The sequence below is a fragment of the Podarcis liolepis genome, assembly GCF_965112155.1.
Source record: "Podarcis liolepis genome assembly, chromosome: 18".
Classification (NCBI taxonomy): Eukaryota; Metazoa; Chordata; class Lepidosauria; order Squamata; family Lacertidae; genus Podarcis; species Podarcis liolepis.
Window position 1 is genome coordinate 9,583,708 of NC_139572.1, and position 24,258 is coordinate 9,607,965.

The 24,258-nt window shown below is 50.1% G+C and overlaps 2 protein-coding genes across 5 annotated transcripts in view; one reads left to right on the forward strand and one right to left on the reverse strand.

Moving 5' to 3' along the window:
* COMP (cartilage oligomeric matrix protein) overlaps window positions 1–4,533 on the forward strand; it is a 45,516-nt gene extending 40,983 nt beyond the window's left edge. For both annotated transcript variants that reach the window (XM_083483757.1, XM_083483758.1), the window contains 2 exons: window positions 1,692–1,831; window positions 3,610–4,533. In XM_083483757.1, the coding sequence (XP_083339883.1) occupies window positions 1,692–1,831; window positions 3,610–3,659 (190 nt within the window). In that variant the 3' untranslated portion in view covers window positions 3,660–4,533. The remainder of the gene's footprint in view (window positions 1–1,691; window positions 1,832–3,609) is intronic.
* A 2,998-nt stretch (window positions 4,534–7,531) lies between these two features.
* The window catches only part of CRTC1 (CREB regulated transcription coactivator 1), a 50,104-nt gene continuing 33,377 nt past the window's right edge, over window positions 7,532–24,258 (reverse strand). The window contains exons 6-12 of one of the 3 annotated variants that reach the window (XR_014521001.1): window positions 23,032–23,168; window positions 22,126–22,386; window positions 19,466–19,567; window positions 15,082–15,168; window positions 14,479–14,659; window positions 9,375–13,236; window positions 7,532–9,328 (exon numbers count right to left, since the gene is read on the reverse strand). Coding sequence is in view for 2 of the 3 variants with exons in the window: in XM_083483923.1 (XP_083340049.1) it covers window positions 13,025–13,236; window positions 14,479–14,674; window positions 15,082–15,168; window positions 19,466–19,567; window positions 22,126–22,386; window positions 23,032–23,168 (995 nt within the window). In the remaining variant the exon portion in view is untranslated. Of the gene's footprint in view, window positions 13,237–14,478; window positions 14,675–15,081; window positions 15,169–19,465; window positions 19,568–22,125; window positions 22,387–23,031; window positions 23,169–24,258 lie in introns of all 3 variants that reach the window. The other 2 variants (XM_083483924.1, XM_083483923.1) reach the window with 2 other exon arrangements.

The following is a 24,258-nucleotide window of genomic DNA, read 5'->3' on the forward strand; positions in this document are numbered from 1 at the left end:
AGCAAAGGAAGAATTAGACTCTGATCATAAAATACACACAGAGGCTTGAACCAGCAAGACTCTGGGAGGAGTGCGTGTAATAATAATTCCTGTCCGCCCCTTGGCTCAGGTCATTTTATTCACACAAAAACTTTTTACACAGTGTACGTAAGAACCAATCGGATTTCTAGGAATTAAGATGTTTAAAGCTAAATTAGCAAGAATGAAAGATGTTAAGTGATTAAGTTAATTTTTTTTGAGAAAATTGATTTTGGAAAACTGTTAAAATGATATACAAAGAAATTCAACCAGGGGGAGTTTGAGGAAGTCACTTAACAATGTTATTAAGATTGGTTTAATTACAATTAGGATGTATGTATGTTTGTTTGTCTTAATTTTTTTTGGAAAATTAATTTTAAAAATTGAAAAAAACAAGAACCGATCAGGTTTCCTCTGAGCATTTCAAAAACCCCACGTGGGACAAAGTTAGATCAGAAGAAATTAACTTTTAACTACAACTTTTATGGCCTAGGATGCCTGGTGCAGCAACCGGCAACTGACCTGTGTCAAGCAAGAGAAATACCGTATTTTTCGCTCTATAAGACTCACCTTTTCCCTCCTAAAAGGGGGAAATGTCTGTGCGTCTTATGGAGCGAATGCAGGCTGCGCAGCTATCCTAGAAGCCAGAACAGCAAGAGGGATTGCTGCTTTCACTGCGCAGCAATCCCTCTTGCTGTTCTGGCTTCTGAGATTCAGAATATTTTCTTTCTTGTTTTCCTCCTCCACAAAGTCTTGTGGTCTGGTGTGTCTTATAGAGCGAAAAATACGGTAGGTTTTGACGGCTCTTGATGCCTGTTTTTATTGTTTGGGGCTGGTTCCCTCCACCTCGTGCTGGTGCATGAATTTGAATGCGATCTGTTTTTTAAATATAAAATAAAATACTGCATCGTCTTGTTTTCTGTTGTCGCTGAACGCAAGACACCCTGCAAAATTTATTTCAAACAAAGCAAAAGCTCCCTTTTCAGTTTCCAATTATTTGTCTTGTTTTGTGAAATGTGCATTTAAAAATAAAACCAGATAAGGCAAGTTCCTAAGGTACAAAGGGGCCTTCATTTGGGGTTATTTCCAAAGAGATTTTGTGTTATTATTTCAAAAAATCATCTTGGAGGCAGGAACCTACATTGGCTCCCAGTACATTTCCGAGCGCAATTCAAAGTGTTGGTGTTGACCTTGAAAGCCCTAAACGGCCTCAAAGGCCCAGTATACCTGAAGGAGCGTCTCCACCCTCATCATTCAGCCCAGACACTGAGGTCCAGGGCCAAGGGCCTTCTGGCAGTTCCCTCCCTGCGAGAAGCCAAGTTACAGGAAACCAGGCAGAGGGCCTTCTCGGTGGTGGCACCCGCTCTGTGGAACGCCCTCCCATCAGATGTCAAAGAGAGAGAAAACTACCAGACTTTTAGAAGACATCTGAAGGCAGCCCTGTTTAGGGAAGCGTTTAATGTTTGATGTATTACAGTATTTTAATATTTTGTTGGAAGCCGCCCAGAGTGGCTGGGGAAGCCCAGCCAGATGGGTGGGGTATAAATAATAATAGTAATAATAATAATAATGATTTATTATTTTCAAGCAGAGGCTCCTGCCTCCTAGACCCTCACATTTTTGCCACAAATATGCTGGCATTAGAATCCTTGATGGTTTTCTTGCCTCTCTAGGGCTCGCTTCTACGAGGGTCCTGAGTTGGTGGCCGACACAGGCGTTGTCCTCGACACCACGATGAGAGGCGGGCGCCTGGGGGTCTTCTGTTTCTCCCAGGAGAACATCATCTGGTCCAACCTGCGGTATCGCTGCAACGGTGAGCAGGCCCCACTCCCTCCCGCCCAGCCCCACACATCCTCTCTCCCCACCCCTGGGTGCAGCCTTCAAAGCCATGCCAATTTTAATGCCAGAGGGTGGAGCTAAAAGAGATTTAGTGACTGGGTTTCACACACAAGGAAAAGGAAAGCGAGTTTCAGTTGCTTTTGCAGACTCCGGCAAGTTGTGGGTCTTGGGGTCGTATTTCCCTTGGGACTCACTTGTTGGAGGCAGCGATGCTTCGGAATAGGAATTGCTGGAAACCCCAGGAGGAGAGAGGGATCTCGCACTCAGGTCCTGATCCAGAACAGGTTCCTTATGTTCTTGTGGAACCTCCAGGTCCAGTGGCAGTCTATCTGGATTCCTAGTCTCTTATGGATATTTAGCCGCTGTAGGAGGAGAGTGTTGGCCAGGGAGGGGGTACCAAAGCGCTTTGCTCCCACAGTCGCATCATCAAGTCTGTGGGATTCTGCAACTCCCTGCGTTGCAGGGGGCTGGACTGAATGACCCTCAGGACCCCTTCCAACTCTACCATTCGAAGATAAGCTTACCAGATTTTTTTCCAATTAATCCGGGGACACTTTAATTAATTAATTACTACATGTTTGGGACAGTGGCAGAGGGGCGACCGCCGCCTTGACCTCAACCGCCGTGTTTCCCCTTCCTCCGAGGCTTCTATCTCCTTTTTCCATGAGCCTGGCCAGCCCGAGCTGTTGGTTCTTTGGTGGGGGGGGGGGGAGAGGTGTGCGGTGGGTCAGGCATGGAAGGCAGAGGAGGGCCGAGAGCAGCAGCGGTGGCGAGGCTAGGCCAGCGCGATGCCTCCCTTCCCATTGGAGCAGCCCCAATCCCATTCCTACTTGCGTGCAAGCAGGAGGGGACAGGGATCCCTCAGCTAGGAAATGAGGCTTCACACTGCCCTTCATAGAATCATAGAGTTGGAAGAGACCACGAGGGCCATTGAGTCCAACCCCCTGCCAAGCAGGAAACACCATCAGAGCACTCCTGACATATGGTTGTCAAGCCTCTGCTTAAAGACCTCCAAAGGAGGAGACTCCACCACACTCCTTGGCAGCAAATTCCACTGTCAAACAGCTCTTACTGTCAGGAAGTTCTTCCTAATGTTTAGGTGGAATCTTCTTTCTTGTAGTTTGGATCCATTGCTCCGTGTCCGCTTCTCTGGAGCAGCAGAAAACAGCCTTTCTCCCTCCTCTATGTGACATCCTTTTATATATTTGAACATGGCTATCATATCACCCCTTAACCTCCTCTTCTCCAGGCTAAACATGCCCAGCTCCCTTAGCCGTTACTCATAAGGCATCAGAGCAGCCCCATCCCAACTCCTACTTGCGTGCAAGCAGGAGGAGGCAGGGATCCCTCAGCTGGGCAGGGAGGCTTCCCATTGCCTGAGAGATCCCTGCCCCCTCCTGCTTGCACACAAGTAGGAGTTGGGAGGCTGCTCCAATAGGCAGCACGAAGCCTCCCTTCACAGCTGAGTTGCTGGGTCAGGGAAGGTGGAGGCAGAAGTTGCATCTTTGAGCCCCTGCACCACCATCATACGGGGACTTCCGGGCAGCTCCTGAAGCCGGCCAGAGCCAACTGCTCCGGGCTGCTGAGACCTCCGCTGCCACGTTTCCCGGGGACATCAGATGAAATCCGGGGACATTCCAGGGATGGAATTTGTCCGGGGACCTATTCGCAAATCCAGGGACTGTCCCCAGGAAACAGGGACGTCTGGTAACCCCATTCTAAGATCCCTGCCTCCTGTTCTCTCATTCACAGACACGATCCCAGAGGACTACGAATCTTACCGGAACCAGCAAGACTACTAAGCGCCTTTTAGGGTTGGCCCGAGACTCACATACTCACCCCTCTGCTTCCTGCTCTTTTTACAATATATCGAATTATGGACAGTCCCGCAACACCTTGCAGCAGCCGCCCAGCCGCCCTCTGGCATCGCTGCGCCTCCCTTTCCCTAGTAACCGGAAGCCCCCTTGGAATCCCTCACTGGCCACAAATGTGCTGAATGTTCTGCACCGTGCAGAAGAGCATCAGTTGTTCCAGCGGAGGCGCTTGAGAACATGGAGGGGAGAGGCTAGCTAGGAGCAGCTCTCCAAGAACACCAAAGCACTCGCCAGCCGAGGGAGGCTGCTTCCTTCTGCTCCACCCCTAGGTAGGGGGTTCGGGTCTGATGTCAAGAAAGTGGGGCTGCCCGTTGCATCCCTGCATGAACCACTGTCCAGGCACAGATCAGCGATTCATGCAAAAACGGGGTGATGCGGTGCGACGTCCCTCTTGAGAAATGGTCGTAGTCTTGCAAGTAACCAATTTTGAGAAATGTCAATTAAATTGGACAGGGAGGGAAATGTGTGCTGAGCTACTCCAATCTGGCCTGCTCTGGCATCCTGCAAGAGGGGTGCCCCTGCTTTAGTTCGATCCTCAGCCCCTCAAAGCTCAGGTGGCAAGAAGCCTGGTGGGCGGCTGCCAGTCTGAGCAAGTGACCCTGGGTAAACGTGGCGCATGGCTTCCTCCCAAGCCCAGTTACATGCTCATTCCTCGGCCCCGAATCCTTGGCGCATTAAAGGCAGGTAATGAAATGCGCACTTTCTCGGAAGCAATAAGAAGAAACGCAGAGAAAGCACTTTTTTAAAAAAATATGTATGTATAGAGAATTTGGAGAATTAAATTACTTTGTCTTAAGGACAAGAAGGTTGTGTTTTGTTTTATGATGCTGCCCGCAGGGCAGGCTCTCTGAAAGCCAGGAGAGATCCCAAAAAGCAAAACTGCCGTCTGGCTAGGGAAGAGGAAGGCATTTTGCAAAAAAGACCCTTTTTAACCCATTGCAAAGCAGCTTTGCAATTAACAACAATTATTCAGAAAAGCAGAGCTGAGCAGCCAGAGAGAAAAACAGCTGAACTTTATTACATTTCATTTACAAATAATGCAAAGTTACAAAGACAAAAAAAAGCCTTCACAGAGAAAAGAAAGGAAAAAAGGAAACGATCGAACCAAAAAAAGAGAGATCAAAAAGAATGTACACAGAGTTTTGCCGCTTTTTCACATCATTGTCATGTTCTTAAGTTTGCAAAAAGAAGAAAAAAACACACATACACGCTTACAAAGCCACCTTCAGGGTTCCTTTTTTTTTTTGCCAAGAAAAAAGCCACAATAAATTAAGCTTCTATGCTCCAGAGTTCCTGTGCTGCTGCTGCCGCCCCCAAATACCCCCCCTCCCCACCCCCCAAGAAAACCTGTAACTCAATGGTAGGATTTGCATATATCAGTAAAGTCATTCCACTAGTCCTCATGTTTTTGTTTTTTTAAAAAAAAACTATAAAGAACAGGATGTTACACGGTCCAAAAATACAGAAAACAAAAGACTGTTCCCTTCCCACCCTTTTAATCCGCCTTTCTCCCCCCCCCCCACCCCAAAATATGATTTTTGTGTTACTGTTTTTTAGCTGCCTGTCTGTAAGGGAAGCTGCCAAACACAGCTGAATCTACCTTATTCAGATAAAACCCACATTTCCCCTGGTGTTCTTTTACACTTCCAGGTGCCCCAAAAGAAATGTGGGGGGGGGGGAGAGAAAAATTTAATTTCCTCCCTGCCCCCCAAAGAAAGCCATGTATTGAAAAGCTACCACCCGACTAACAGCTAGAACTAAGCACATTTTGTTTACTTGCTAAGTTGCGTTAATGTTCTGGATGTCTCTAGCAATATGGTTATTATAATATGGATAATTACGTTTAATGTGCAACTGCTCATGCCCATATAGAGTTAGGAACTAGTTAGGATCGAAGGGGGAAATAACGTTTAGGCATGGTCTTATCCCCCCCCCCCAAAAAAAAGAAAGTGATGTTAGGGTTGCAGCCCAATTAAGTTCTGCTCAGAGCAGATCCACCAGACTTGTTTGGCCACATCCGTCTGTTTCAATAGGACTAACTCAGAGTATGGCCGACCGCGGACGCAACCTGCAAAAGCTTGCAGAATTAATCCTGGTGTTTCTGTTGCGTATGGCAGGGCAGCCAAAGAGATGGGGCTGCATTTGCAAGCCGTGCCTTAGCTAAGTGTTCTCCAAATCAAGGATCTTGAGTCGGGATTAAGCCGTTCCGTCTCCTGGCACAGAGCGTTTTGAGCGGCTTCTGCAAAAGGGCTGATTTCTATGCAATGGTTGGTTAGGGTTTCCCGAAGTCAAACACAGGTGCCGCCTCAAGAGGCTTGTGGATCTCCCCACTCCAAGGATAATGGCTTTTAGTGGGGATTCCTGATACCACCATTTCTCTTTTTAAAAAACACACCATGCAGCTAGTCCCTGTGGTCTTTCTAAAAACTATCAGCTGCAAATGAAGGCTTTGAAACTAACAGAACTGTAATCTAGAATTGACAGGTATCCCCAGAACTGGGGGGGGGGGGGGTTGCATCTAAAACAGCACCAGGACCACCACCCCCAAAACACTTAATCCCCCTACCCAATTTGGCAAAAACAGACAAACCCTAAAACAACCCTCCCTCCCTTTTATTTCAGCAAGTCGTGTTTATTTGTACTGAATTCAATTTAATCCTACTTGCTGTTTGGGGGATTTTTAAAGTGGGGGACATGTCAAACTTCACATCCCTGCCCCCAATCACACACACTTGCAAAGGGGTGGAGGGGTTAAGGGGAGAAGTATTTTGACCCACCTGGCTCATTCATTTTTGGGAAGGGGGGGTGTCAGGGAGAGCATTAAGCCTCTGCTGATTTGCCCAGTTACGTTTTAAAGCTCTTGGGGGGGGGGTTCAAAGAAGCTTCTACTGCACACCCAGCCCCAGCCTCCAAAAACCTGACTGCCCACCCCGTCCAGCATTTAGGGGGGGTGGCGGCGCTAGGTTGGCGAAGGCTGGGCCAGGAGAAGACACGTCCGGCTCTGGTCAGCCGTGCCATACAGTAACAGAACACCGTTTGGATGTGGCGGCAATTGATAATAATGGCGATAATCATTTTATTATTTGAACCCTGCCCATCTGACAGGGTTGCCCCAGCTTCCCAAACATATATAAGTTGGGGGGGGGGGAAGAGAAGGCATCTCAGAGCCCATCTCCCACCCAACCCTGTCCCAAAGGTGGGCTTTCCACCGTTTTTTGACACACCTGAAAATTGGGGCTGGTGGGAGGAGGAGAACGATTAACGCTGGGGATTTTGTCATTGTTATCGATATACCGAGAAGGCTTTGGGGTGGAGGGGGGGGGAAGTAGGAGAGGAGAGAAGGGAACCAGGCAAAAAGCAAAAAAAGGCAATGAATTCTCAACCACGGGCGTGAGATCGTCCAATCTGCAGGTGGAGAATGGGGACATTGAGCCAAGACAGCCTTTGCTTCAATACACATGCTAAGATACCAACAGCTATTTATACATTTTTTTTGCTTTCGGTTCTTATGAAAAAGAGGGATGAAAACCAAAACCCCAAAGGCAGAAAGTACCAAGCTGTTGCTGCTGCTGCTGCTGCTGCTGCCTCAAAGCGTCTCTCCCCCCCCAGCCTGCGTTCCCCTCCCCCCAAAAAGCCACGCCTTTCCTTTATAAACACAGTAGAAACTGGCCAAGCTCACATTTATTTATATATACTTTTTTAAAATATATATATATATATATATATTTATATACACACACACACGCACCGTGCCCTCCTCCCCCTCCCCGGAAGGAAGTTGTTTCCCCCTTTTTCTAAAAAAAAATAAAAAACAATAATAATAAATACAACAAAAAGCACAAAGATATCGACTGAAGTTCCCATAAACGTAGTGTGTTGGTTATTTAAACCCTCCGCACCCACCCCCAATTCACATATTGCAATATGGGAATTCCGCTCAAACCCTACAAGTTTTCTTTTGAAAATAAAAGGAAGGTTAAACCGGTTCATTTAAAAAAAAAAGTTACAACACAAAAACACTTAACTTTTTGTTTGGGTCCCCCCTTTTTCCCCCTAAAAAGAAGAAGAATGCATACTCAGATATTCAACTGCTCTTTCACAGATGTTTTCACAGTGACAAGGGAATTTTTTTAATTAAAAAAAAATAAATCAAAGTGCCTTCTTTCATTTTTCAAAAGCCACGGGTGTAGTATGTAGGTAGTCCTCTTCCGGAGAGGAATTCTACCTAAGAAAAAAAGGGTGGGGGGAGATGGCTGCCTTGAAAGGATGGAGGCAGGAAAAGGAGGATGGAAATGGGGGGGGGGGGAGAGAAAGAAGTAGCTTTCCTTTTTCTTTTCTATTTAAAAAAGGGACAGTTCAGTCTCTTGCTGCTGCCTGTCAGAGATAGATTTACAAGGAGCCCCCAGCAAGACTCCTGCAAACATGCAGAAAAGCCACAGCGACAACAGGATTCAGTTTTCCCTGGACATGCAATGGGCAGAGGCCACCCCCAAATTTGGCCTTTTTTGGCAGGGATGGGGGGGGTGTCTTATCCTACCCGCCCCCAATTTGTGCATAGCTGGGTCTGACCACCACCAAGCCCAGCATCCTGTATCCGAGGACATCCGGACAATTAGGCCCCTGCTTGCTGTGGGAAGAGGGGGCTGGGCCTGACCCAGTTGCTGGATCTGTACCCTGCTCCCTGCACCACTTTAAGTCTTGCTTTTTTTACACTTCCATCTCAGTTTGCTTACACATGCGCGGACACACACACGCCAATATATATGTATTTATAGTCATTCACTCTGGCTCAGGATACTCCCCCTGCTTTTGCAAGACATTTTTCGAAGCTGACGGAAAGCATTGTGGATTTAAAACACCAGCACCCGGCCTCTCTGCCAACAGCCTGCCATCCTCGCAATCGCTTCTGATACCCATCCTGGCCTCTCGACAACCGCTGGCCGCCAGAGCCCACCCAAAGAGCAGGTGGGGAGACACACACACCCCTTACAAAACCGGGACCAGGTCCATCGGGGCGTGGGGGTTACAGGGGGAGAGGAGGAGGGGGCAGCAGCGGAACTCTGCATATGCTCAGGAACGCTTCTCCACACAGCTTGCAAGGATGGAAATGGAGCAGGGCCCTGACAACGAGGGTGCCAGTCCTCATTGCCATTTAATTCATTTGGCACTTGATGCCAAGAGGGGCTTTTGGGGGCCAACTTCCATTTTCAAAGGCCAACAATGGCAGCTGTTGGGTGGGGATTTAAGGAATGTGATGTGGCATTTTTCCAGAATAGAGTCTTGTTTATTACAAAGATACTCGAAATCTGCAGAATTGGACTAATTGCCCCATACCCCCCATCAGCTCTAGGGCTCTAACATGCCTTGCTAATATTTTGGGCTGGCAGCAAAGCTCCTGCTAGGAATCACAGACTTGTAGAGCTGGAAGGGACCCCAAGGGGTCATCTAGCCCATCCCCCTGCAATGCAGGAACCTTTCACCCAACACGGGTCTCGAACCCACAACCCTGAGATTCAGAGTCTCATGCTCTTACCAACTGAGCTATGGAAGCCTGTACTGCCTGGCAGCCAGTGGCCTCTGTGGGTGCACCCAAGTGCCTGAGGTGGCAGACCAGAATCGGCAATGAAAGGGGACCCTCCTGGCTCCTGGGACTCCCCCTGGGATGAGAAGGCGCAGTACCCCTCCTGGCCTGCTCCAGTGGAGGTGCTGTGGAGCAAGCAGAGCCGGGTGGAAACTGGAGGGACGTCGACTTCTGCGCTCCTTTCCTCACTGGGAACTTTTTCTTGCCAAATTGTAAGGAGAAAGGGCACTGCTTATGTAAGTTCAGGGGCTCAGACCACACTGCAGGGGTGAAACTGGTCTTGTTTACACAGTATTATTAGCTGGCGCGCGCACACACACACACACAGAGCAATACTGGACCAGGCCCACGGAGACCCAGGATAAAACGACCACTGAGCACAGGCACTCGCTGGGCCAGCTGCCATCTCTTGGCCTAACCTACCTCAAAGGGTTGTTGGGAAGGTAAAGGGGGTGGGGAGGAAAGGAGAGTACAGAAAGAACGGCTTAAGACAAACGCACCACAGTGCCCATCCGTACACAAGCCAGGCACCTAACCGAAAGAGAGCAGCTCTTTTAAACCTGCCCCTAACTGAGCAACGCACAACACTCCCGCTTCTGAACGAAGCAGGACTTCCTGCAACAAAGCCTTTTCCCCTGGAACAGAATCATGGTGGGCAGAATCCCCCAAAAGGAAGGATATGGGGAGCTTTCAGCTCTTCCCCCTTCAAAATAAGCAATTTTAAGCAAGCTTCTGCATCAGCTTTTGGTGCACACAGAGCATGTATCTCAAAACCTCCGGGTGCCTGGCCTTAAACACACAATTGAGGGTGGGGGTGAGGATAGAAATCCCCCCCCCCTCCCCATGATGAAAAAACAGAAAGAAGCAGAATATAAGGTGCATTAACGGAGGAAGTAAATTGCCGTTGTGCTAAAGTCATCGCTTGGATACTCAACATGATAAATTAAGAATGACGCTGCCCCATGCTGGGAAGAGAGATACCGAGCACATCGAAGTATCTTGCGCTACGATCCTGCCATCTTTAACAAGAGTTTCCAGCAACAGCAACAAACGAAACACAAACCAGAAATTTAAACAGTGCCCCTCCAAAGCAAATGGTCCCTAATCCTCAGTGACCCTCAAACAAATCCAGAAAGGGTTCTTTTGTGTTTGTGTTTCACGTGTGTATACAGATATATAGATATATAGAGAGATATATATTAAGGCCATTTTTGTAAAACTACTTACAGTTTATCCGCACTCAGGCTCTCCTATGTACAATGTGTAATTTAGAAAAGGGGAGGAGGAGAGATTTGTACATCTCCCTATAAAACTGTCCGGTTCGAGAGCTGCGTGTGTTTACCAGACCAGGAAACGAGTCTTCCAAGTCCACATCCCCAAACGGCAGGCCAAAGACTGAAGAGGACTGTGCACATGTTGAGATCTGAGGGAAGGGCATCCCAGAGAGTCGGACCAATGAATTCTGACAGGATCGCTGGAGGCCAAAGGACGAGATCCCTGCATTCACCGTTCGGAGAAGGAGAGTTACCACCTCCTGGGGGTTTTTTTAGCAGACGGGACTCCTCCTCGTGCAGGAGAGGGACCCAGAGCAGCCTTGAAATGGGCAGACCACGGCGAGTACTAGAGGCTAAAATACTGATACGGGTTATATAACAATGGGAGAGGCCACTTCTTGGGAGTTGAAAGGGTTGGGGGAGAAGCACTGCATCGAAGCGCCCACACAGAACGCCTAGGAGACAGCACAGTTTTAGTGCAAAAGTCGTAAAACAAAGGATGGCACAGGCGGAGTGTAAGCAGACATGTACTCGGAACGGGACTTCCTAGCGGCACATGCAGGGGCCCAGGGGCCCAGCTGTAACTCGCCGGGGGGGGAGGCATTCGGGGAAGGCTATGGCAGGACTCAAACCCAGAACCTGAGGGACAACGAGGCAGGGACTCAAGTTGAACGCTGCCCGGCCAACTCAGAGCAGAAGAGGGGACGGCGGGGAGGTGAGCTCTGCTGCGCCAGCCAGGAAGGCCCAGAGGACTTAAGATATCGCCCAGCCAGGCCAAGGGAGCCACAGGAGGCTACCAGATTAGCATTTTCGGCAAATGGGAGGTTCACTTCCTCCCCAGCAGCACAGAAAACCAGGGACCTGGCCTGGAGAATGGGATGCTGTAAAAGAAAAGTGTTTGGGGGGTGGGGAGCAGGGAGACCCTGCCTGAAGCATTCAGACTCACAAACATGCCTGCGAAAGGATTTCTGAGCTCCAGACATGTGTTTCAGGGACCCACCAACACCCCAGGGGCACTTGGCACGAGATTCTGCCAATGGAAAGTGACAAACGCATTGGAGTCAGTCCAAAAAACTGCCCCACGCCAAAGAGCGCCTTCCGCTCAAGACGTCAAAGGAGAGAACATCTCTGTCCACTTTGCAAGCAGGAGACGTGTGTGTACGTCTTGGGGTCCCCTTAAACGATTCCCCACTGAACCCCTCTGATTCTGCCACCCTCAGCAACCATTTGGGGGCTCAGTCTGGCTCGGCGCCCCTCCAAGGCTGACCGGATTTTCCTCGCTATTCCCTGCCAAAAAATAACAAATCATGCACGTGAGATATTTTCCTTTAATACTGGGCGGGAACTGCCTTTGCCATGCAAAAAGGGGAGGGGAGAGAGACTTGCACGCTGGACAGCAATAATCCCGCAAGCGTTTAACCAAGAGGAAACCGTAGCTCCTTCCTTTAGGTAACGGAAGTATGCGACATAAATAAAATTGCCCCTCCTCTTCCTCTACCTGTCCCCCACCCCCTGCCAAAAAGTCCTTTGAATCGGAAAGAGGAGTTAGGCGGCTCGTGCAAATAAATCCCCGGACGGTGTGGCCCCCCAAAAAGAGATGTTTCTGCAACTGTTGAGCAAGGAGGCAAACGGGGGAACAGGCAGCAATAGAGTTTTGGATGAGAGTCAAGGCTAGCGAAAGGGGGGGGGCAGGAGATCACTAACCATTTACACCCCTCCCCATCCTTCAAAGCCAAGCATCTGCCTCAGGGAATTATTCTGGAGGGCTCACCTGACTCTCCCCACCACCTCCTGTACTAAAACCCCACCCACCCCATTTCCCAGAAGGAAAGCAGCAATATCCACAACGTAGCTTTTGAACTCAGGGGTGGTGGGGCTTCACGTGTCTGTCGCGCAACCCCCAGCACCCCCCCCCCAAGCTCCCGGCTTCATGCAGAAGTGGCTGTTTCTGTAACCGAAACTGGAGACTCGGTAGTTTTGACAGAGGTGGGGGGGGATAAGAACTATCTATTTACCTTTTCAGAGCGCTTTGCCCAGCCACCGGGGCGGGGGGGGGGGGAGAGGAAGAGAGGGAGCAGCCTCCTCTACTGCCACCCCACTCCCTGCCTTCCCAAAAACAAACACGGAGAAACCATTTAGTGCAAAGGAGAACAAGGACCGAACTTTGGTGGCAAGCAGAGGGCGAGAGGAACGGAAAGGGCGCAAGGGGGGCTTGTGGATAAAGAGGTCCTCTCCCAAACCAGTGGCCTCTGGAGGGGGGGAGACGGGGGGGTGGGCAGCTGCTCTGTGAGGGTGGAACGAGCCCGGCTCTCAGGTGCGACGGACCCGAGGTGGGCCGGTCCCTGCCTCTGCGGGCGCCGAGACTTGGTACACCTTTTATTTGAGATTTGGCATGCGCTCTCTCACTCTCGGCGACGCGCCCCCTCTTCCCCTCTCCCCTACAGCCGGTCCATCCGGAAAGTGTCCTCTGTGGCGGGGTCAGCGAGGACCATGTCGGGGTCGTTGAGCATGTGCAGCCCGTCCAAGGTCAGGGGGTCGATTTTGAGTTCGTCCAGGGGGAACTGGGAATCAGAGTCGAAGCTGACATCCCCCACGCCGGCCAGAGAGCTGGTCAGGTCCTTCGACAGGCTGGGAGGGGACTCCCCGGTCACTGGGAGTGGCAGGGTGGAGGGAGAGAGAGAAAGACAGACAGACCTTTGGTTAGGACCAGCCTCCGCTCCTCTTCCACCTGACCCACTCCTTGGGGCAGCCCAGGAGCTAACTTCAGGCGTTAGCAACACACGAAGCTGTTCAGACAGTCAGACCCAGGGTGGGGGACATTCCCAGCCCGACCCAAAGGTGCTGCAGGGGATTGCACCTGGGGAAAGCTGCATGTGAAGCCCTGGAGCTAAGCTGCAGCTCTTCCTAGAAAAACAATGTTCTAGTCCTCATGGTTTTCCAAACAAGGAAAACGTAGGAATTCGCCTTGTGCCAAGTCCGACCCTTGAGTCCATGTAGCTCAGTTCTTTCTACACCATGGGTAGGCGGCCCGGGGGCCAGATGCGGCCCAATCGCCTTCTCAATCCAGCCCACCAACAGTCCAGGAATCAGCGTGTTTTTACATGAGTAGAATGTGTCCTTTTATTTAAAATGCATCTCTGGGTTATTTGTGGGGCAGAGGAATTCATTAAAAAAAAAAAAAAAATAGTCCGGCCCCCAACTAGTTCTGAGGGACAGTGGAATGGCCCCCTGCTGAAAAAGTTTGCTGACCCATGGTCTACACTGTCTGGCCCAGAAACAATGGAGTCTGCTCTGCAAGGGCATAATGGGCACTGCCCCACCAGCCTCTGTCTGCCCGCCTTCTGACCTGCAACCAGTCTGGGGGGTGGCCCTGCCTGCCTGCCAGCCTCTTCCTCCTGATTCTCACTGTCTCCCCTTGTAAAATCCAAGACTTGGAGGTCACCAGGCCCGTCAGGAAATTCTGTTTTATGGCAACAAGGCCAGGCCACGCCATGGTGACAGTGATGGTCAGCGAACGAATAACAATTTTAAACTCTGGTTCACATACTTTAGCTATCAGAGTGTTGCTTTTAATGCAAATAAGCACACGTGAAATTCTCAGCTCTGCCTACTTCTTCTGCCCCTTGGTGCTGAAGCAGTTATACCTGTTTTTATTGCTCTTTTCACCAGCTGGTCTTTGACTGTCATAAAGACTGGTTCATCGATTGCTCCTTGTAGGAGGAAATCAGCAGGGAGGAGGAGAAAACTATCATTTGTGGGCTCCGTCTCTCGCCGGCCGCAGTGCCACCTGCTGTTGGGCTCCCTACTTCTGCCCTACCAGCCGCTGCTGTTCAGAAATTCAGCAGCTGCAAAGGTCCAAAGGGTGGCGATGCGCACCAAACCACGGACCCACCTGTGAGGATGATGTTTGGGATGTTCCCGTGGCTGGCGTAGCTGAGCTGCTGGGCGTCCTGGAGGCTCCCGTGGCTTCCGGTGAGGCCCATCATGGCCGCCTGGGAGTAATTGAGGGTGGAGCAGGGGCTGTAGAGGCTGTTGGAGCTGATGGCGTTCTCAATCATGTTGAACTGCTCAAGCTGGAGGAAGGAATCCTGGAGGTAAGAACTTAATAAAAGAGCCTTGCTGGGCTGGGTTCATAACCCACCAGTCAGATGGGTGGGGGTACAAGTTATACATCATCATCATCATCATCCCAAGGGCATACTGCTCTGAACCATGGGCTGGGCTAGATGACCCTTGGGGACCCTCCCTCCCAGTCTACAATCCTACGATTCTACGTTCCGCTTTGCAACCATGGCTAAAATTGTGATTTAGCATTTTGACGCTGCGAACCACCCCCAGATCTATGGACGAAGGGCGGCATACAAATTTAACAAATATTTTATCTGGCCGCCCACCTGATGAACCAAACTTCTCTGGGTGGTGAAGAGTCGAAACCACCAATCCCATTTGAACCTCCAGTCAAGGGGTGCTTGGGAGTCACAGAAAGCGCTCTCACCTGATGAGATAAAGCGTTTGCCTGCCTGGCCGTCATCTGCTGGTCGTAACAGGAATCCCCGAAGACGCTCCCCAGGATAGATGTTTGCTGCAAGGAGGAGGAGGAGGAGGAGGAGGAGAATCAGTGCAGAGAAGAGCCCTTTGCTGAAATCCAGAGTGGGGGCAGCAGACAGTCTGCCAAGACCGCCCTTGAGGATGCTGAATTGAAGGCTGCGTGGTGAAATCCCCACCCCACCCCACCCCACCCCACTGGCTAACTACCAACCAGCCCCAGAATGATGAATTCAAGAGCAGAGCTCTAGAGGAGGAGATGGGACTTGGGGGGCACAGTAACCCGGTTTCCACCTTAGATGAGGGCTATGCCGCTGCCACCACCATGCCAGAAACACACAGGCCGGAAAGGGGGAGAGGGGACAAAAGTGAATGGGTGGCGCATGGTTTGAAGAAGCATGTCTGCCCCAGAGGGTGGGAGAGGGGTAGAAAGGCTCTGATGGATGAGATAGTTTGCAAACTGTCCTGACCAACATGACTGCATGCCAATGGAGCAATGGGGAGGATAAGGGGCTGTGCTACCCAAAACAGCAGCAACTGAGATGCCCCACTCTTCCTTTGGTTAGGAGGTTTACTTGGAATGACAACAAGATTTTTATTCCTACTACCACTGCACTTATGACTCGTTATATCCAACGCTCATCAGACGCTGGTAAGATTCGCTTGGTTGTGGCCCAATAATATTTTTATTTGTACTCCTACTCCTACAGCTGTTATTACTATTTCCATCCAACGCTAGTCATGCGCAGATTAGATCAGCTTGGCAAAGCCTGATGGAGAAACTCCCGAATGCTACAATTCCCCAAACTGCTTCAAAATGAAGAAGGCAAAGCAAAGCAAATCTTTCCTTTTACCCTGCCTTCTAGAGTCCTGGTCTCACAAGGTCTCTTATAAAGTAGGAAAGACCTAAAGAGGTTTTTTTGCAAAAAAATTTTAAAAAAATCCAACCAGGTTGATTCTGCAAGCCTGGTCCTGCGCTTAAAAAACAGCCGAGACGGGCAGCAGCAAGCGAGCCTCCTCCCCCTTTATCGACCTAAATTCAGGAATCCCTCTGCCCTAACCTTTCTCTGCTGGGCTATTATAATCCGACCACCTCCTCCCCACCAGCGGGTCTATGAGAAACCACTCTCATTTTACAACTGTGCAGCAGTGCAAAGTGATACAGATGCATTTTTTTAATAAAAAAAATTGCTCCCCTTGAGGATCCTTAACTGCACTGTTTTTAATAACTTTGCCAGCAGAGACCAGGGAGGTTGGGGGGGGTGGAGGAGACGTGATTAAACGAGAAGGGCTTTTTTTTAATCACTTCAGCACTTTGGGATCCAAGACCTGGCCTCTTCCGCTGGCTGCGGAAGCCAAAGGCTCTCTCTGCAGAACCGAAGAGGGAGAGGGGCTTGCTAGCTTTCGTTAACTGAATGGCTGAGCGCTGCGGCAAGGAAGGCCAGGAATTCCCCTCAATGCCCAAGAGGTCCAGCTCCTTGTGTGAGGGAGAAAAATGTTTTCTCTGCCCACTTTCTAGTTTTGTATAGGCTTCTATCCCATCGCCTGTTGCTCGTCTTTTCTCAAAACTGAAAAAAAGGACAAATGCACACACTGGAACCTTTCCTCATAAGGCTGGCTCACAGCTTTGTTCTTCCTGCATGAACCTGACCCTGCAAACTGTGCTCCAAGACTTCTCGGCCTTCTGAATCGAGGCAGGTGGAGAGAGGGGGACGAGGCCACCGGCTTGGCACCCTCCTTTCTGCAGATGCCCCCTAAACCGGGCAGGAAGGAAATGGTAGCAGCCCCCTGTCGCCACCACCTGGTGTTTGGTGGCAGCACACAAGGGTTCCATTTTGCTATGATGGCCGACAGCCACTGGTGCTCTCTCCAGCACACCAGCAGCAGGCGGCATTCAGAGGTAGAGTGTGCCTGAGCAGGGAGGCCCCACATAGCTAATGTGGCTAGGTGCCGGTGCTCAGTCTATGCCTCCCCTCTGTAACAACCAAGGGCTGTAGCCAGAGTTCAGTCGTCCTCCGAGCAGACCTGGGGAAATCAAATGAGCACGACTCGCTTGGGTATACTGATTTCAGTAGGTCGTGCTCAGGGAAAAACTTGCTTGGACACGACCCCCGATTTATTTACAAGGCTATCGAATCAAGTGGCCAGGCCTGTACATTAAATTTAACGTAGGGATGGGGGAAAGGCGGTGGCCCTCCAAGGCGCTGCTGGACCTCAACTCCCACCTCCCTTTGCTGTTGCCTATATGGGCAGGGGATGATGGGAACTGTAGTCCAGGAACTTCTGGAGGGCAGAAGCTTGGCCTTCCCTGATTTTCTCCACACAGAAGTTGCACTGATGGCTTCAAGTTACAAGAAAGGAGGTTTGGACTCAACATCAGGAAGAACTTTGACAGTGAGAGCTGTTTGACAGTGGAACAGTCTCCCTTGTTCTCCTTCCTTAGAGGTTTTTAAGTAGAGGTTGGATGACCCCTCTATCATGGATGCTTTGGTTGAGATTCCTGAATTGTGGGGGTTGGGCTAGATGACCCTCAGGGTCCCTTCCAACTCTACAATGGAGGGTGTGAAAGGTTGGCTACCCCTGATTTTCCCACCAAGCAGCAGCAGCAGCACCCAAGACTGCCTGAGGTCTCCCGCTCTGTGCTGCTTCACCCTTTCAAAACCCTTTCTAACGGCTGCTGATTGTTTCAACTGCTCCCACGTTGTGGGATGAGAGCTGGGAACGAGCGGTGCTTTGCTTTCCCTGAATACGAAAGTACTAAAAGGTTTCATGTGCTCCGGCTGCCGTCAGCTGTGTGGGCAATTAACATGCCGCCTACGGCGGGTCTTTGCTGTGCGATGACTTAGCCGACTCGTTCCGGCTGTGTTAGCAGGCCTCCAAACCCACTATTTGCCGTTTGGGTCTGATTATCTTCCAAGGTACCACGGGACAACAAAGTCTTTATACAAACACTTAAGTCTCACAATTTGATTCTTCTTTTGGTCTTTCAATTCAATTTTTAACTAACCCTCTTCTTCCTTTGGATTTTTGAAACTCACTTTTGGAACTCGGACTGTGTGTGATGGATTAAGAGCTCTGTGTTAAGGGCTGGAGATTCTTTCCCCTCTTCTTGTTACTTGGCCTGTTTTAAACCTAGCAAACATGCTTATTTGGTGTGTGTGTGTGTGTGTGTGTGTGTGTGTGTGTGTGTGTCTGTGTGTGTCTGTGTGTTTTCTTTTAAAGAACCTGTGCTCTGCAGCCCAGCCACATCTGTATACATGTCTACTCAAAAGTAGGTCTCTGTGTGTTTAATGTAGGACAAAGCGCAGGAAATTCATGGCACTAATAATATTAATAGTTATTATACCTGAAGGAGCGTCTCCACCCCCATCGTTCTGCCCGGACGCTGAGGTCCAGCGCCGAGGGCCTTCTGGCGGTTCCCTCATTGCGAGAAGCAAAGCTACAGGGAACCAGGCAGAGGGCCTTTTCGGTAGTGGCGCCCGCCCTGTGGAACGCCCTCCCATCAGATGTCAAAACGATAAACAACTACATGACATTCAGAAGACATCTTAAGGCAGCCCTGTTCAGGGAAGTTTTTAATGTATGATATTTTAGTGTTTTTTGGTTTCTATGGAAGCCGCCCAGAGTGGCTAGGGAAACCCAGCCAGATGGACGGGGTACAAATTATTATTATTATTATTATTATTATTATTATTATTATTATTATTATACAATATCGCTTCCAGTGGCCACTGAGAAGCCGAGTAAGATTTGTACTTAGTGCCGAAAACAGTGATGGACGATACTGAAGAAAACCAGAAGCTGCACCTTGTACTCTGAAGTGTGTTGTTTACAACTTAACAGCAGAAAGTTGGCCACCTTTCAACTCATGTCATCTCAAACCCACTTATATAAATCAGTGTGTGCTTTAAGGGGGGGGAACCTCTTGGATTATCAAAACAGTCTGCACATTTAGAAAAACCTATGCGATAGCTGAAGCAGTATGAATCCACCAGCATTGTACAGGCTCGGTGCAAACCCTGTTTTTACGCCTTATTTAAAAACAGGCAAGCACTCATCTAGACATAGCTGGAAGTGAGGGGGGCATTGTTTTTGTCTGCTACTATGTGCATTTGCGTTTTTTATCGTAAACCGCCCTGGGACCCTCAGACGAAGGGTGGTATAGAAATTCAATAAATAAAGATATATATCTAAAAATTGGACAATGTGACATTAAGAGGGATTGGGGAGAGAGAGAAAATAAGACGGAGCCATTGAGAAGCATGGAAGCGAAAGGCCTGGAGAGAGAGAGAGAGAGAGAACACACACACACACAGATGCAGTCAGTCCCTTACTTGAGGGGAGCTGCCAGGAGAGAAAGCTTGATTGGAGACAGGAGAGGTGGGAGACTGGTTGGCCGGGGAGCCAGCATTGTTGCGGTACTGCTGGAGTGAACCCTACAGAAGGACATAGAGTTAGAGAAAGAGAGAGAGAATAGGGTAGGGGGAAGGAGAGAAGGCAGATGAAATCACAGGGTTCTTTCGTGGAGAGAGAGAGAGAGAGAGAGAGAGAGAGAGAGAGAGAGAGAGAGATGGGACGGAAGAAAAGCCCTTGTATGAACACCCAGGGAGTCAGCTAGTACCGGTTAAACAATGCCCCGAGAGATCATGGACAGAAAAAAGTGGGGGGGTACAATCATTTCTGGACTTCCTCCCCAGCTTCCTGGAGAGCAAGGTGCAGCCAGGAACCATACGCTGTATTCCAAATGCCTCTGCTCCTTAGAATGACAGGAAAGGCATTGAGGAGACACAGCTGGTTTTTAAACATCCCTTTCCTAGTCAGGCTTCCCCCAAAGATCCTGGAGGGAAAGGACCCGTGTGGACGTAAGAAGAGCGCTGCCACTGAGTCAGGCCAAAAGCCCATCTAGCCCAGCCTCCTGTCCTCACCAGAAGCCACTCGGTTGGGTGGGGAGAGTTGCCATTCTGCTCTGGTCATGTTTGCTGGTTTCCCACGGGGGCATCTGGGTGGCCCCTGTGAGTACAGGAAGCTGGGCTAGGTGGGCCCCCTTTGGCCTGATCCCACAAGGACACCTTCCCCTCCTGTAGTTTCTCCCAGCCACAGGTATTTCTATGCATTTACATTGGAATAAATATGCATACATTAATCTATGCAGGGCTTAATTTCAGCACTGCCCATATCCCCATATCTACTGATGAATGTAAGAGCAGCCTGTTGGATCAGGCCATTGGCCTGATCCTCAAACAGGTCTGAGTACCAGGTCTCCCCTCCTGCGGTTTCCAGCAACGGGGATTCAGCAGCATGGCCTGCCTCTGACTATGGAGGGGGAACCCTGCCAGCATGGCTAGTAGCCATCAGTAAGTCCTCTCCTCCACGGATCCCGCTTAAGGCTGGCACACTGCTTTTGCACCTGGCTCAGCCCACTCCGGAGAACACAGCCCCTTCTTTCGCTTTCTCACACCTGCATCTAAAATTGGGGAGACCTGTGCTCAGTGAACTCTCCACTCCTGTCTTGCAGCAAGGTGCTTCTCCCCTGCCCGCCCCTGACTTGTCCAGGGGATGTAATAATAATAATAGTAATAGTAACGGCAACGTTGCTGGGTGTGGATGCACGCACTGAAATCCCAGGAGAAAAAGGGTGTGTGTGTGCGATTTCGGACTTCCTGGGAACCTCAGTGTCAAACGTTAAACACACAGACCTCATTGGTGCAAAGGGTTGCTTGGAACAGGGTGTGAACCTAAGAAGAGCCGGCCAGATCAGGCCAGTGACCCATCTAGTCCAGCGTCCTGTTCTCACTGTAGCCAACCAGATGTCCCCAAGCAAAACCTGCAAGCAGGATCCGAGCACAAGAGAAAATCTCTCCTCCTGTGGACCCCCAGGCCTGAAGGGGAGGACCCCTAGCCAATTCAGAAGCAGGGTGTCAAGAAGTTGGCATCGTTTAGAAAGGCTGCAGAATTTTCTGGTCCCCTGCCTTTAAAGAAGAAGAAAAGCCACAAATACACAAGCTCTGCTTCGTAACACTAAAAAGAGCAAACGCTTCCGCCAACCGCTCCAACGCGTGAAGAGGAGTTTGGAGAAGACAGAAAGGGGGCAGAAGGGGAAGGCTGCAAGCTCAAACCTTAGCAAAGCTGCTCCTGCAACCTCTATGGTCAGTGGGGGCTCAGTGGGAAGCTCAGGTGAGGCAGGTGAGACACCTCCATCCACTGAGGACCCTGAGGCTCGAAGCCGGGAACTAAACCCAGCCTTTGTCATTCACTGCGCAGCGACTCCGAAAACCACCCCACCCTCCCAGGTAGCATAACTGTTGGATGCCAGATCAGTGAGAGGGCCTGGTGTTGGCAGAGGCTGAGGTGGGAGGCTCCCCAGGAGAAGCTGCCTTTGATCAAGCCAAAAGCCTGGGGTAGAGGGCATGACAGTTTCCTGTACATCCTGATAATCCACTCAGGCTGATGTCCCGAGGAGCCAGCATGCCCATTTCCTTTTGCCAAGACAAGGAAATATACGGGCGCTGACAGCTCTCAAGGGCTCCCCGAAAGTCGCCCTGAGCAGAACGACAGAGCGCACGGCCGGACTTGGGAGGCAGGCCTGTCCTCTGCCTTGAAGCTGTTACCTAAAAGCCTGCTTAGGAACGCCCAACACAGGCCCCTTGAAATTGCAGTCCTTTCTCCTAACATGCACCCTCTGGAGAAATCTCTGTAGCGACTCATTTCCCAGAGGCCCCCGGGAGCGGGAGCAGTGACTGACAAAATGGGCCTGGAAGCCATCTGCTTTGTCTACAGAGAAGCAGTTCAAGTTCTAAAGAGGTCAGGCACCTGCGATGTAGATGGCAGACCAACACTTCTGCCAAGGTGGTTGCGCACCAACATCTCGCTGCCCTATTCCTGCGTGACCCAGGAGATCTTGCAAGTCCTCCGCGTGCACACCCACCCAGACCTAGACCCACACCCCACAGGGCTCCCTACCTTGCCCGCCCAGCCCTTCCCCAGTCCAGCTTACCGAACTGATGTCTATCCCCATGGAGGTCTGGGTCTGGCTTCCCGGCGGAGACTGTGGGATTGTGGAAGGGACGGTGACGGAGAGCGGGGGCAGCTGCACCCCTCGCTGCAGGCCGGACGTCTGCATCAGGGAGGCATTGGGCGGGAGAGCGCTGGCGACCTGGGTCTGCTGTTGCTGCTGCTGCTGCTGGGCGCTCGTCTGGGTAAAGAAGGGGTAGGGCGGGAGCTGCTGCTCCAGGGAGAGGGCGTCCATTGCCACGGCCTGGGGAGGGGGACAGGGCAGGAGAGGGCAGTGAGGAACAGCCTCCCCTGGGTCACAGGACAGGCAGGGAGGCCAGGGCGCTCTCCTTCAGATGACCCAGTCCAAGAGCAGGGGTCCCTACTAGTGGTCTGTGGAAACAGCCAGCACCTAGCAGAAATAAGTGATGCTCAAACCTATGTGTGCTTGTGTGTTTAAAACGTTCCAAAGTGCCCAGAGGTCTCACTGGGCCACTTGATAAACTTTGAGAGTCTTACTCTCAGGGTCATGGAACCCCACGCTGGGCAAAAGATTCCTGCATTGCAGGACGTTGGTCTAGATGACTCTCAGGGTCCCTTCCCATTCCACAATTCAACAATTCCAAGGCTAGGATATCAAGAGCTGGGATATGAGACAGCCAGTGGTGGTGCACTGGTTGGAGTGTTGGACTGGGACCAGACAGACCAGGGTTCAAATCCCCACTCGGCCACAAAGTTCACTGGCACCAGTAACTCAGAACAACATCAGATCTTTTCTGCCACCCCTCTTCAGCGCCAGCCTTTCTGTCAAAACTAGCACTGGATTATGGAAACCGCAGACCCAAGCCTCGGCCGCCTACCCCACAGCATGCTCCCAATAAAAGTGACCCCCATCGCATCCCTTGCGTACCTGAGTGATTGGCGACAGAGGCGAGAGCGTGGGGGAGACCTGCTGGGGCTGGTTTCTCCTGGAGTCTGTGTTCAGCGAAAGGGGGCCAGTGGGTGGCTGTCGGTGCTGCTGGGAAGAGGCCTGCGTCGTCGTCATCCCTGCGGCAAATGGAGGGAAATGTCAGCACACGGGCTCCCGCGGGGGTCTTCCCGTCACTCGTTCCCATGCCAAAGGGTAGTTCTGGCAAGGCTAACCCTGAACACACTTATTTCTCCACCACATCTCCAACACAGGTTGGATTTCATATGTGGTGGAGATGTGAGGAAATTAAGAAATTTTGGGTAGTAGTACATGAAGAACTAAAGGAGATGTTGAAAATATCAATAACAAAGAAACCAGAGACATATCTCCTTGGACTGATAGATGAAGAGATACCACGGGGGTGGGGGGTGGGGAAGAATTTTTCTATATGCAAGTACAGCTGCTAGAATAGTGATTGCTGCTAGGTGGAAGTCACAAACTATACCCACAAAGGAGGAATGGATTTGTAAACTAAATGAATATTTAATTTTGTCAAAATTAGCTGCTATAATAAGAAATCAGTCGAATCAAAAATTTAAAAAGGAGTGGAAATGTTTTGATGAATATATGGCAAAATATTGCTCAAAAAAAGATACGCTAATATGCCTAGATTAATATGTGAAGTACTGGATGGTAGAAAAATTAATAAGCAAAGATAATAATATATAGATGATTTGAGAAGACTGTAGAATGCAAAGATTATTGTAAATTGCATAATGTGGAGGAAATTGAGTGGGGGCGGAGGGAAGTAGAAGGAAGGAGAAAAGAATAATATGATGGACTGAGGAAATACAAATGTAAATATATGGAGAGATGGGGAGGAAATGGTGTTGGCTTTGGTACATTTGTAATGTAATATGTGAAAACAAATAAAATAAAATAAAATAAACCCTGAACACGCTTCAAAATACACAATCTGGACTCCCTCGGAAGGCGGTGGACTCTGTCATTGCAGGTTTGGCTGGCCATCCGTCAGGGGTTCTTCAGCTGCGATTTCTGCATTGCAGAAAGTTGGGCTGGATGACCCTTGGGGTCCCTTCCAGCTCCTAACATTCTACGATTCTATGGGCTCTGTATAAGGCCGCTTCTTCAGAACTGCCTACAGTGACGGATATTCTAAGACTGAAACTCCCATCACTCTTGGCTACCATCCACGTCAACTGGAGC